At 40.3% G+C, this 14,210-nt stretch overlaps 1 protein-coding gene across 2 annotated transcripts in view; it reads right to left on the reverse strand.

Moving 5' to 3' along the window:
- Nucleotides 1-3,634: 3,634 nt before the first annotated feature.
- RLF (rearranged L-myc fusion) overlaps nucleotides 3,635-14,210 on the reverse strand; it is a 50,994-nt gene continuing 40,418 nt past the window's right edge. For both annotated transcript variants that reach the window (XM_027694045.1, XM_027694044.1), the window contains exons 7-8: nucleotides 10,516-10,657; nucleotides 3,635-8,935 (exon numbers count right to left, since the gene is read on the reverse strand). In XM_027694045.1, the coding sequence (XP_027549846.1) occupies nucleotides 4,202-8,935; nucleotides 10,516-10,657 (4,876 nt within the window). In that variant the 3' untranslated portion in view covers nucleotides 3,635-4,201. The remainder of the gene's footprint in view (nucleotides 8,936-10,515; nucleotides 10,658-14,210) is intronic.

A 14,210-nucleotide genomic window follows, 5' to 3' on the forward strand; every position in this document is an offset into this window, starting at 1 on the left:
TGGGCTGGGCTGGGCTCAACTGGGCACGGCTTAGCTCAGCTCAGCTTGTCCACCCCAGTCAGGAGCCCACAGGGCTGGGTCAAGGCACGTGGGGGTCAGCCTGGCGAGAATCTAGGTGTCAATGCACCAGATGTTTAAATTATTTTTCTCAAGTTACTTAGACTACACACAATAATGCATATAAAAGCTGGATAGTACTTGCCCAAATCCTTTTACAGCAACACTAAGAGAAGTACAAAAATTAACACTGCCTGCTGTACTACTCGCTGATTTTCTCTCCCGTGCATATTGCAGACAGCCCCTTGGCTGTCTCTCAACAGCTGTTTTTTATGTCTGTGCAATTCAGTATCATCGACTCTAATCCTACTATGGTAAGCTCTGTTAAGTCCTTCCTGAAATAAAGCAGGCTGGCACACCACATCTTCCATAAAGTCATTTGTTTGGCTGCTTGCTCTCCCATTGCAGAGAGATACTGCTGCAGGGAAATTCCCATAATGTGGGTGCCTTCCTTTTTAAAAAACAGGGAAGAATTCAAGGGATTTGCTGCTCCTGGTCATGCCACCAGGGATCTGCCACAGAGGCAAGCAGCTGCTACGGACCATCCCTGGGGATGAGCTGAGGTAGCAGTTAACTTGGCACATAGTAGTGACCGACTCACGTGAAGGACCATGAACTGGGCTTCCCAGTACAAGAGAGACATGGAGCTACTGGAGTGAAGGGCCATGAAGGTAACGAAGGGACTGGAACATCTGTGATATGAGGGAAGGGTGACTCCTCAGTGTTTTACAACACTTTAAGCATTTCTTGTCATGGTTTTTGCCTAACTCAGTTCATTCTGAAGGTAAGCACACCTCTTTTCCTGAGTCAGAATAAACAAAAAATGTTTTGGGAAATAAAAAGCTACAGATCTACAAGGAATCAAGGGCTTATTTAGAGCCAAAACACCTGCTTCATATTTGGTCTCTGTAACGCTCTGTGAAGACAGCACAGTGCTGCTGAAATCCAGAGCTCACCCAGCAGCAGAGGACACACGTGCCACACAGAGCACAGCGACTGTGTAACACAGAGAGACACATTACAAGGGGTATTAATGAATGCTCCTGTTTAGCCAGTTCTTGATATGGCATTTTAGTATCAGTCATTCATCTAGTGTCTACCAGCTCAAAGTATAACAGAACCTGTTTGTGTATTTTTATCATTAACTTTTAATAAAATAATGCCAACTTAATTTTCTCATTTTCTACCAGTTACCTTTGTTAACTATTTAGCAGAATGACCTGTAAAACATACTGAAGGCCAGCGTTTTCTCAAGTTAGTATGTCCCCGCAGAAGAAATACTGCCAGGGCAGATGAGGCAGTGCTGCTTCTAGTCAGGCCTGCTACTGGCTGCCACTTTTCTCCTTCATAGAGGAAGCTCTAGAAATCCAAGATGGCCATGTCAGAGCCCTCCCTGGCACTGCACTGCATCCCAAATAATCTCTTACCTACTTCCTTCTCTACACTTGTAAATCTTAAAATAATTTCAAGATCAAACAGCTCTCCTGTCCCACCTCACCCCCTCCAAACTCACAGGGAATACTGTTGTGGGGAGTCAGGAGAGCAGAAGGGCTCAAAGGCACCAGCTGTAAACTTTAGAGGGGAGACCAGGTTTAGCACCTCACAGGGCCAGACAAAGACAAGGTGGTTTAATTTCAGACTCCCCTGCTCTCTGCCATAACCCTGCTCAGATTCTTGACAAGACATTGGAGGACTTAACTGGAAATTGAATTTCTCTCAAAGAATTCAAGGTAGTCAAGATGCAGAATTTGTGAAATAATGTCACAAGGCCTTACTAGCATCAGGCCTTACTAGCATCATAAAATTTAAAGATCTTGCATGAGCAAAGGCAAACAGAAAACAACAGGCAAGAAAAACCATGGATCTAACCTGCTGAGCCCTACCAGAAGGACAGAAGTCAGCCTGGAAGGTATCTCTTTGTAAAGCTATTTACAGTTTTTTACTAATCATGAGAACATGGCAGGGTTGCCCCATAGCCTTGGGAAATTTAGGCATGTACAACCAATAAAGATATTGTTGTCCAATAAAATTCCCACACCAAAAGGCAGTAATTTTAAAAATGGAAGCAACATTCCCTGATTACGAACTTGCACCCGTGTTTCCTGAGTTATCTGCTGTTCACAGTAATTCTTTTTTTTAGGAAGTCAATGTGAAGGTGTTCCTTTACTGTGGAACAAAACATTTCTCTGGTATGTTTGAAAGCAAGAAGCTGGAAATGTTACATCTTCACTCTAAGACAAGTTCTGGTAGCACTTGGAAAGGAAAATGATGGCCTACCTCATGGCATGAAAAAAGAAATAGACACTAAAAACTCTTCAGACCATTACCCTTTTGTGGTCTCCTTTCCTGGTGCCCACCCATGACAGGCATTTAGATCAGACAAGCCCAAGAAGAAATTGGGATAAAGATGTGGATTCAAGCTGTACAGTTTTGATGCTGTGACACCTATTACATAGATGATAAACAAGTGGATTTCAAAAACTGAAATACACTGTCAGTCTCTGAACTGGGCAAGATATAATTTTTGTAACAAGGAAGGATCTGACTGACCAGTGCCGCACTGGTATCTTTCAACAAAAATATGAACACCTTGAGCCCACTCATTAAAAGTCCTGGCAGTGCATGGGGTGCCACATCACCACAGGAAAATGCCTCCAAGATGCTTTTGTGCAGCCCCTGAGGAAAACCCACTCACCAGTTTCTAAATGCAACTCTTGGACTGAGGAGTGTCGCATGACTTGTCTCCACATCTGGCAGACGGAAATGATGTTTGACTCCATCTACTCCTGTGGTATATCCCAGGCTATGGAAATAGCAGTAACTGAACAGCAGCAACCTACTTAATGGGCTCTGTAACACCAGATGTGCAACAGGTACCAGCCTGCCCTGCGTGCAGTGGTGGTGATTTACACGTGTGCGGTAACTCATTTGGCAAGAGCAGAATTATCTCTGAGGAAATGAAAGTTTCACACACAACTTGTTCCATGGGATTACAGAAATGTCACAGAATTCATGTGTAGTATGCAAAATTATTTATGTATCAAGTGGCAGGACTAAATTTTTAATAGAAAAGCTGAAGAAGTTTAATACACAGTTTAAGCACAGTAGGATTGTATAAGTGTAATTTTGTATGATTTTGTACAGTTCTTTGGTGACAAGTTTGCAGCAGAGCTTATATGAACAGCGTACAGGAAATGCAAACTCAGTCAGAATTAAAATGAAGCAGAAAAGCTTCCACCATGCCAGGCAGAAACTCTTGTGTTCCTTATTTTTGGACAACTTCTGTGGTCCCAGAATCTTTCCAATTACAAAAAGAACTGACAAACTAGGTTTAATTCACTGGCAAAAAAGCTAACCGGGGAACCCAAAATGTGCACTGATACCTTCATATGACACAACTTCCTTGGAAGTCTGGCAACACTCGTCACACACTCAGGTGGTGTCATACAGTCTCAGAAGCACCTTCTGCCTTTAAAGGAACAAGGATTTTCTTGTCCCTAATTGGCAAGTGCTTTCTGCCTCTACTAATTATAAATCTTTTAAATGTGAAAAAAGCACAGAGAATGTTGTAAAATAAAATGTAATACTTTACTTTTCTGTATCTATTTCATCAGTCTGATAAATTATCTACAAATGCATAAAACTTAAGCAACATTTTCCAATGCACTCAGAATGGTCCCAAACTCAATTACAAGTAAAGCACATTAAAGATTTACTGTACAGTAAACAAATGGGTGAAAAACTGTAATTTATTGAAACTCATAACTCAAAAAATATAAGATGCTGTAGTGTACAATATGTTACACAAAGCACCCTAGGGTGCACATTCAAGTCAAGTAATAACTCCATCACCCCCCAAACCCTGGTACCCCAGTACTTGTTCCATATACAATCATGCACATTTACTCTTCAAGAGGAAGCCCCCAGTATTCTGATGTGTTAAATAGCACCAAAATCAGCATTGTTCATTGAAATAATTGGGGGAGCTAAATTAACTTGGCCAATACTTTTGACAGATATTATACATTCATGGAATTAAACAGTCTAAACTAACCTAAAAGTGTGTACTGTAACAATTACTGTTCTAATTTGAAGTTCTCCCCATAAAGCAGTAGTGGAGGCAATATGCTCTAAGTAAAGCTACTTACGTACTTCCTACACACAGCTCATCTGCCTTTTTTGTTGGAAATAAGTCTATGAGAGGTGTGGAAAACTTGGATCTTTCAAGAACAACTACTGGTCGTAAGTAATGCAGCTGTTTTAAGGCAAGGTCTCCACAGTCCGTTAGGGCCTTGTCCAGGATTGCCCTCAGATTTTCTAAAGAAGGGGCAGATGAGGACTCTGACAGCAAGGGCTGGATCTCTGTTAATTGCCCAGGATTATTCGGGGTTATGATTACATTTTCATCATTTACAAAGTTGTTTACTGGTGTATCCCCCTGACTGTCTCCCTCTTTTTTCAAGGTTTCATCTATTGGCAACTGCTCAGAAGACTCCCATTCTACTACCTCATCACAATCATCATCATCGTCATCATCTTTTCCCTCACTTTCCTGAATAAATTTTAAAAATGAAGACTCAAATCCCATTGGTTTATATGTCTTTAAATCAAATGGTTTGGACACTGGAGGCTTCTGAAATTTGTCTTTTGTAGCACAAAGTACATTTCTTTTTCCATTCAGATTAATTGCACTATGCTGACATCCTTCTGGGTCTTTCTCTTTTGGCAACTCTAATTGTAAACTGGAGAAACAAGAGCTATTCTCTCTTTCACTGTTTTCAGAAAAATCTTCAGTTTTAGACATAGCTGTCTCCCTGACATTAGGCTCTTCAAAACAGGTATTGTTTGAACTGTGGTTATATTTTAAAGTGCCTGAATGCACAAAGGCACTGGCATCAAAACTCGCACTACTAGGTGGACTTTGTTTTTGGTCTTCATTGCTCACTTTCGGAGGATCACTGGCAGGGTCTGGAACAAGAGCTTTGTCACTTTCCTGCACAGGCTCAGGATTAGCTGATTTATCCTCGTTAACTTCTACACCTTTTCTATCCAAGTCTGAAGCTGTGTCAGAGCAAGACTGCTTTTCAATCATGATGCCACATTTAACACAAAGAACAAGTTTCTGAAGGCGCTGCTCTATGTACACGTTGGTCATCTGGTGTGTGCGCTTATAGTGCCTCACTATGCTGCTTTCCAGCTTGACAACAGACAGGCACCCCTGGACCATGCAGGGATACTGGGTCTGGTTAGACTTCTCTTTGCACATTTGTAGGGCTTCCTCTTTTGTTTTGAAACTCAGCAAATGTTTTTCTCTACTTCTGCTAATTCTTTTAGCTTTTTCTTTTAATTGCTTCCCGTTCTGCTTGCTTGTGTCAAAGCTGTCTTTCAAATAATTTTGCTCATTTTTGTCTTTATCTTCATTATCTTCCTCCTCTTTCTGATTTCCAAAGAGACTATCATAATATTCACTGTGTCTGAAATACACGTGTTGAGAATAGTTACTGGAATTTGTGAAAATTCGATTGCAGCCATTAAGGTCACAATGGATTTCAAAATCTTTATTTAATTTTTCTTCATTGGCATGTTCTTCTATTAGATGCTGTTTAAGCTTATTAAACGTATAAAATACAGCAGGGCAGTGGGGTTGGTTACAAGCAAATCTGGCAGATTCAGCTTCAGAAAGCAGTTTTTGATCCTCTAAGATTTCATTGTGGAAGTCACTACAATGCTTAGCAAGAGCTTTAGAACACAGAAAACGCTTACCACACTCTTTGTGTTTGCATGCAAATATTTTTTTACATTTGACAAGTTCCCTTTTAGTTCTTGCTTTGTCTTTTTCTAAGCAGAGCTGTTCCTTATTGTACTGGTGAACAGTTCTGTAATGGCGTATCAAACCTTTCTGGTTTGTAAATGCCGAGTTGCAGCTTTTATGTATACAATGAAATGGTTTGTGGTACTTATGCAATATGTAACATAAGTTTCCTTTAGCAACTGTTCTTTTGCTTCCTCTTCCCTGTCTTGCTTCCAGTTCTTCCCTATGAGTGTCCAGAGAAGCTATGTTAGATGCTTTTCTTGTTACATTATTGTCTGTCTCTTCGTTAGACTCCAAGTCTGTCTCAGAACAGCAGTCATCCTTCTTCGGGTGACACAGTTGTTCAGAGTGGTCTGAATGATCAGTGAACCCAACGCTGTTTGCACAGGCAGGTGCTGGAGCAGTGCCATTTTTATGCATGTCCTCTGCACATAAACCTACATGATCAAGTTTTTCATTAGGACACACCTTGTGAGCCACCCTCTCACAGCCAATTTGATGTTTGTTTCTATAGTGAATTCGAAGGTGTGTTTTTCTTGTAAACGACCTTTGGCAAATATGACACTTAAATGGTGAATATCGATGCTGGAACATATTTAGCTGAAGAACCATTTCTTTTGAATAGTTATGCTTTCTAACATAATGCATTAAGAGAGCTTCTCTGGTCACAAACTCACATGTACATCCTTGACATTCACAGAAAAATGGTTTAGCTGCCAGTTGAGTAAGGTACTGGCTGGGTAAATTATCTTGTTGCTCTTGAAGCTGAAATTTTGAGGTAGTTTCATCAACTAACTCAGGGCACTTGGCATCCCGAGATGAATAGCCTCCAAAAGGTTTGTGTCTGGAAGAATTCTGAATGTTAGCATTTTTTAAGCTTAGATGTTTCAAACCTAACATTAGTTCCAACATGTTATCTTCAATATTTGATTCTTTAGAACTGTCATAAAAAGACGTTTCTGGGGAAGAAGGACAAGTTTCCTCCCTCAGACCATTGCTTCCTTTACCATCTACAGCACAACACACACTTTCTGGAGAGTCAGCATTCGTATCGGAATTATGACCTAACTCTGTATTCATGTCTGCAGGGGGTTTACTGTCCTGAGTATCACTCAACAGATTGAGAAAGTATTTAGTTTTCATCTCCATATTTCTTTTACCTTTGAAGTTGTATGGATGGGCCCTTCGAAGGTGTTTCTGCATACTCCTGGAATTTTTGTGGATGGAACAGCAGCCTTCAAAACCACAGGAAAGGGTTTTTTCATCAAAGCAAACTGCCACATTGGAACACTGTTGTTTCACATTTGCTGGATGGAAGACTCCTTCCTGGGACACAACTAAACCTGGAACTGACTGGCTGTGAGCCACTGTTTCAAGCAGCAGAGGAGACATCTGACCTTTGCTTACTGCTGCATCTGCTCTGTGCTCCCCACAATGCAGGCTGAAATTACTTTCGCTGTTTAGATCTTCACTGTCGGAGAGAGATTCTTCCTTCACCTGTGGAATTTCCTGTGAGCCTGAGGGATCCAAGTTATCATTGAGATTGGAATTTTCAGATTGTTCAAGCAGCTGAGACTCTGGGAGATAACTGCATTTGTCTTTTGAAATCGACCTTTCAAGGTTCAGCATTTGCTTCCCTTCCCCATTTGACACTTGGATATTATGTGCTGCGAGGTGATTCTGAAATTCAGTTTTTGAATAATAAAACTTTTTGCAACCAAAGAAGTTGCAGGTGTATGATGCATCTCTGAAATGCTGTGCCTCGTGATGGTAAAGCTGCCCTAAGTCACTGAAAACAATATTACAGCCATTTAGCTCACATTTATAACGAAGATCATCGTGTGTTTGTTTGTGATTGAGAAGCTCATTAACTGACCCAAACCTGGCGTAGCAGTCCATGGACACACACATGTATGGCTGAGGCCCACAGTGCACGCGCTCATGCTCCCGCAAGTGGAAGGACGTCATGAAGTGCCGGCGGCAGAAAGCACACTTCTCCCTCCTGTTTTTCATATCCAAGTAGTGTTTTGCATTCTCATCGTTGTTCTGATGTTCAGCTTTCAGATGTACACTTAAGTATTTAAACTGTTTGAATACTCTAGAACAATCTGTCCCAGGACATGGGTAGATGTCTCTGTCTTGCAGCTGGCAATTTTCCAGTTGGCTGAATGTGACATATTCATGTGTGTCGTTGTCAAAGCTTTCAGGGAACTGTGACTGGTGTGACCTTTCCTGAAATGCTGGGGGTGGGCTGCTAGAAGCTGTTGTATTTTGTGGTGATCTCTCTTTTTTCAGAATTATTTTCTTTTTAGGTCTGTGTGTTCTACTAGGTGGCATTTTAACATGTTCCATTACATGTGGTACAAAAAATTCCTTTCTCTTGAACCTTTTTGTGCATACAGGACATGTATAAACACCGTCTTCCATATGCATCTTAGAATGATGCAGTATTCTGGCCTCTATACACTCCCTTTTGCAGAGCACACAAAAAAACTTGTATTGAAGCCATCTCTGGTATCTTTCTGAAGAACCAATTGGTTTTTTTATTCTTGCTTTTTCCTTAGGGTGGTTCATTGTATCTTTCCCATCATAATATTTGTGTTCTTTTGTCTCATCATAGTCACTAAAGAAAGTTTCTAACATGTCAGTTTCATTGAGTGACATATGACAACCTGCATCATCTTCGGAATCAGAAGCTACCTTCCCTAACAGTTTAAGGCAATGTCGCTTTAAAGTCTTCCAGTCCCAAAATTCAGGATCAAATGGCCAATATGCTTTCAAAGCTAACAGCAGCTCACAGCGGAGTGAATTTGGAACCACTGCATTTTCTTCATCAAATTTTTGGTCTGGTTGCATATAGAGCTCTTCCAATGCATTAAATCCACTCAACGTTGGCTCAAGTAAAAATTCTGTAAGCTGACAGGCTCTTCTAACTTCAAGGTCTTCTGGTAAAAGGCATGCAATTGTTTTACACACTGATGTCTTCATTTCATCGCTTCCACTGGATCTGATCTGAAGGGCTCTCACACATAACAAAACAGACACAGCAAGTCCCGCTTCTTCTGCCTGTTAAAAAAAAAACAAAACCAACAACAGAAAAACACAAACAACAAATGGTCACAAATGTTACTTTTCTTTCATAAGTACATTCTTTCCAGAAAAAAAAGCATCCAATAAGAGCATCCACCAGACTACAGCTCATTCTGAATGCATTTAGGCTTCTGAGCATCAAGTGCTTGGAGTCACTGAGCACCCTCTAGAGAGCTGTAGTTTATCTTATGTGAGGAATCTCTTCTGCTTTTCAAGCAATGGGAACCACTGCACACTTAATGCAGTCTGGAGGAGTCACACAAACTAGTTTAGGCACTAGATGTTGCAAAATACCTTTCTAACTCCTCTCTCTCTTAACTGAGTGATTCTCAACCATAAATCAGATGACTGAAAGAGAATGGTGTAAATCTTCTATGTACAACCCTCCTGCACCATCCACACTGGATATTAATTCAGAACATAGGGTACTGTGTAATAAGGAAATTTACATAAATTCACTCCCTGAAATAAAATAACCTTCCAAGCAGTACAGTAGGAGAAATGATTCATGATGAAGGTAACTGGTGTTTCACTTCCAAACAGTTTCTGAAGAAATTTAAAAGGGTTAGCAGGAAACACAGAAAAACCTGGTATACGGTTACAATATATTATAATTTATATAGGAAGTGCACACTCAGGCCAACTTTAAAGAAATTAGGACCAAATACGTCTCTGTGCAATCCCTGGTGGAATGCATCTCTGCCAAATAAAGTTCTGGACTCTATGATCTGTCAAAAGGACAATCATGCAATCCTTCTGATTCTACTCTGACTCTAAACCAGGGCTCTGGCACTTGCTCTGCTCGTCAGCTCACACTCTGTAACTCATTTGGGTCACAGTATTGACTCCAGACAGTGAAAGAGACTCACGGGCAAACAAATCTGAAACTGGAGAGAAATGTAATTGAAAAAAGGAATCTTGTATGTTTAATCTGTCTTAAACCTGAATTAACCCGTGACCATGTCAGAATGCAAAGAGCATGCCGTGTTGGCCTCCTGAGATCAATTAGTCTTTCTGTTAATACTTAAACAGGGATGACGAGTTTATAAAAACTGCTGTCAAGCATCTTTTGCACCTTTCTGTGACATTCTAGAGAGAGGCATCAGAATAGAAAGTAAAAGTCCAGATGTGATTGTATCACATATTTTGAGGAAGATGTATTTTCTTAGAATACAAAAATACGAGACATTCCAGTCAAGTCTCCATCTCTTAGAGATGTTGCAGAAAATTCTTGTGTGCCTGGCTTCTGAACAGGCAGCAGATCAAAACACAGCTATGCTTTGTTTGCAAAATCCTATCATATGTACTTTCAAAGCAACAAAACTAACCCTCCACATTGATTGAAGATCACTTCACAGGATCAGGCTGAGACAAAACTACAATGGCAGGTGTTTTCCATAGATTTTTAGTAGTAAATTATTAGGCACTTAATCAGAAAGCATGAATAATGAAATAAGTTATATTTCTAATCAGTTCAGTAGAATTATTAAGAAAATAATAAATTCATGTAAACAGCTCTGGCTGTGTCCAAAGACTTGGGACTGTAGCTTACTTACTTCAGATTGTATGACTCTTATCAAGAAAAATAGATGCTGTAGTGTTTTGGCAATGATGCCAAACTGACGACATCTCTCCAAAAAGGAATCTAAAGAAGGATCTATTCTTCTCTGCAGCTTGCTCCAGAAAAGTGTCAGTTCCCTGCGAAGAGTTGAAAGCAGAAAGTAAGAACATTGCAGATGCACACAATTTGTGCAGTCACACACTTCAGTTCAGAGCTGACTCCAGGAAAAATTTAAGTGTTATTCAAGAACAGCACACATTTCAATCAGGTCCTGATCTCCGAGTAGCACTGAAGAGAACTATTCCTAAACAAGCACGGGATCAAAACACAACGTATATTCTAATACCAGAGAAAGACACTGGGATTCATCTCGTTTAATGCAGGCATCTATTGCTGCACGGACCTTGTTTCTAGAGAAGAAAAAACAGTCCCACACTTGTGGAACTTTTACTTTTCACATAAAAATTTAAAAAGGGTAATATGAATCATAATGGAACATAGCCACTTCTCTTCCACTAGGCAAGCAGCTTAGCTGCTGACACCTGCAGCCAGGTGATGTGGCTGCCACTAAAAGGGCCCTCCCACAGAACACCCTTTGCAAAGCATCACATAAGGGATCTGCAAGCTGTAGGCATCTGCTGTCTGTGAGCAGTTCTGTACTTTGCTACTCATACCATGAGAGCACAAAGTTATTCTGTTAAGCAATTTATTATAACCAAAGTAGCACAGCCAATGGAGGATGTAACCTATCACTTGCTGTTGCTCAGCCACCACATGGAGTGCCCAAAAGTAGTAGAGTAGTAGAGCCATAAGACCTCTATCTCTTATGTCATCTGAAAAAGACTTCTCTTCCTTTGGTAGAGCAAACTTGACCTTTGCTAACTTACCCACTGTGTGCATCAACTACACACACAGGCTTCCAGGTGCAAGGTCAGTCATAGCCTCAAGAACCGCCCATCAAGAACACATACCAGGAAAACTTTAAACCAAACACTGGTGAGGTTCTTCCTCTGTATTTCTGCAATCCTACTCTTCAACACTAAGCCTAAAGAAAGGGAATGGGGTCTATCCTGGATCAGATCTGGGATATCATTTTACGGCATAAAAATGGACAATGTTTACTGGTAACAGTTTTTGTGGATTTTGTTTGGAGTTTTTTGTCTGCATTATTTAAAGGCCTTGAAATGCAATTAACACCCTTTCATAACCAGGAAGAGACAGCTGAGAAGCCAGACAGGCCTACAAGGAATTACCATACAAGCATTACAACCCAGGATGTTATAACTTTAAATCCTAAAATAGAACTAGAGAGGAAAAAAAAAAAGGTAGACACCCAGAATATCAGTAATGTCTTCTACTGCCCTTTAGCCCCCAACAGCTGACAAAATGTAAAATTTAATTAAACATCAGGATGACTAATATGGAAGAACTGTATGAAGCGAAGTTCATGCAAGAAAAGCGCAGAATATATATAAAAGTATTAAAAAAAATCTAAGCATTACAACAGAAAAAAATGAACTTGAAATATAGTTTATCAAGACATCACTCATTATATATGTCTATTTATTACACTGATGTCGTTGGGAGCTGGGAGAATAGCAAGAAAAGGGCTTCACTCTGAGTAACCTCTTAGTGCTCTGCAAAAAAGCCTTGAGAATAAGTTTTCAGTGTTTGCCCTGTTCTTTTTCTCATACCACCCTTTCTTTCTGCAAAGCTAAAGCATCTTGCTGGAAGGGATCAAGGATGGTGATGAAGAAGTGTTCCTCAGATAATCTTCACATATATGGAAAGATAAAAACAGACAACTCCAAGTACTTGGGCAGTGCAGAGAACAGAAAGATCTCCAGACAGACGGATATCTCGTAGTACTTAGAAGTGAAAAAAAATAAACTTACCAACATATCACACCAGAGAAAGGTTTTTGAAGTTGTGCTTAGCTACAGTTCACACCTAAGGCAACTTGTGTTAATGGTAAAGGTAGATTATTTTATGGGTTGATGAACTGCCTGGCTCCCTGGACACTGTGGAAATCAGCTCACTCAGAACCACTGCCTAGAGCAGCACTACTTCTGCGACAAAGTTCCAAACACAGCAGGTACCTCTAGTCTTAAGAGCAGCCTTACATATTGTTTTATGAATCTCAGCAAGAACCAGTGCAAAATTTTCCAATTTTGGTGAGGAATAACATATACAAACCTAAGTTTGCTTTCATCTTCAGCTGTGAAATAAAGCTTGACACCAAGAGCTACCTCACATACCAAGATGGTTTGCTGATCTCCTGGAGGTACAGGCTTGAGGCTCCAGGATGATGGGAGCTAAGCTAAGCTATTCAAACACCTTAACCTCTCCAACTATGCAAGAATCATAGAGATTTGTGCTGAGATGGGGAGTTAGCACTGCACCATCAGAGAGATGGTGAGGCACTGAAGACAGGAGGAAAAGGAAGCAGATTTTCCCTTCCTAGACAGAGTGATATTACAGCTGAAGAGGTTTAACACCTTCCAGAAGCCCCAGTGTTGCACTTGTCCCATGGAACTTGTCTGAACACTAGGTAATCAGCGTTAATCTGCAGAAAGGTATGCAGTTTTGGCAGGGTAAGATAATGTGCTTACCGCAAGTCAGAAGGGTCAGTCAGGACAACAGATAAGGCAGCCTTGTGAGTTGTCAAGAATGGACCTTTTGCTTTTTAGCAGCAGCAAACTGTCAGGATTGGCTCAAGTACGAGTATGGTACCAAAGCTTCAGCTTTATCCACTATGCAATCCACAACGAGAGTGTGCCAAACACATCCTCCTTTTTCACCTGCAGTTCACAGCTGTCAACAGGTCTTTTCCTTTGTCTGATTTGCTGACCCAAATCCGCAACAGCACAAAGGGAAGCTGACCTGCAAACAACTCTGTAACAGATGGTCTCGGCTTTTCTTACTCTCTGCTCTCCTCTCAAAGATCTTTGGTAAATGTTTTAGTTATCACTCAGTTCTGATCTAACAAATTACATAATGCACCAGAAGTACAATATGAAAGCTGATTAAAGCTTAAATCATTTATTGACACCATTTGCACGTATTAACACCGTTATTGCAGGCTTATGACTAAATACACAAAAAGTTATATTTTCTTATTAGCAATCAAAATCCAAAAGGTGTTAATGACATTGCTAGAAAAATTTTAAGTAGAGTCTAAATCATCAGCAGATCAAGCAGAGTACAATAACCATTCAACTACAATCCTGTTTGAACCAGATAAGACCTTCTTTGAAGTGAATTAAGCAATTGCTAACCCTTAAAAACAGCAGTTGGTCACAGAAAGGAGAATGTATTCAATTTAACTCATTGTTTATATACTGTATATGTTTATGTATTAAATTTAACTCATTAAGTGTATATGCATGAATTTAAGCCTATATAATGGCTCACAAGCCTGCTAGCATGTCGTTCCTCCACATTAGTTTTAGCTGCAGGATGATACCAAATATCCACTGAGTCCATCTTCACATTCCCTGTCTTTCCAGCCTGCTCTGGCATGTCATGCTTTTGATGGAGCTTAATTCACCAATGCAGGGAAAGCTTATCTTTTTTCCAGGGTACTGATCCAAATCAGCCCTGCAATGATTTCAGTGAATTCCAGAGTTTGTACGGAGCACAGCTCCTCATTTTTGTGAGCTTCAATGCTCACTAAATCTGTAACATGGA

Source organism: Neopelma chrysocephalum, unplaced genomic scaffold (genome assembly GCF_003984885.1).
Source record: "Neopelma chrysocephalum unplaced genomic scaffold, ASM398488v2 Primary Assembly neopelma1_95b, whole genome shotgun sequence".
Lineage (NCBI taxonomy): Eukaryota > Metazoa > Chordata > Aves > Passeriformes > Pipridae > Neopelma > Neopelma chrysocephalum.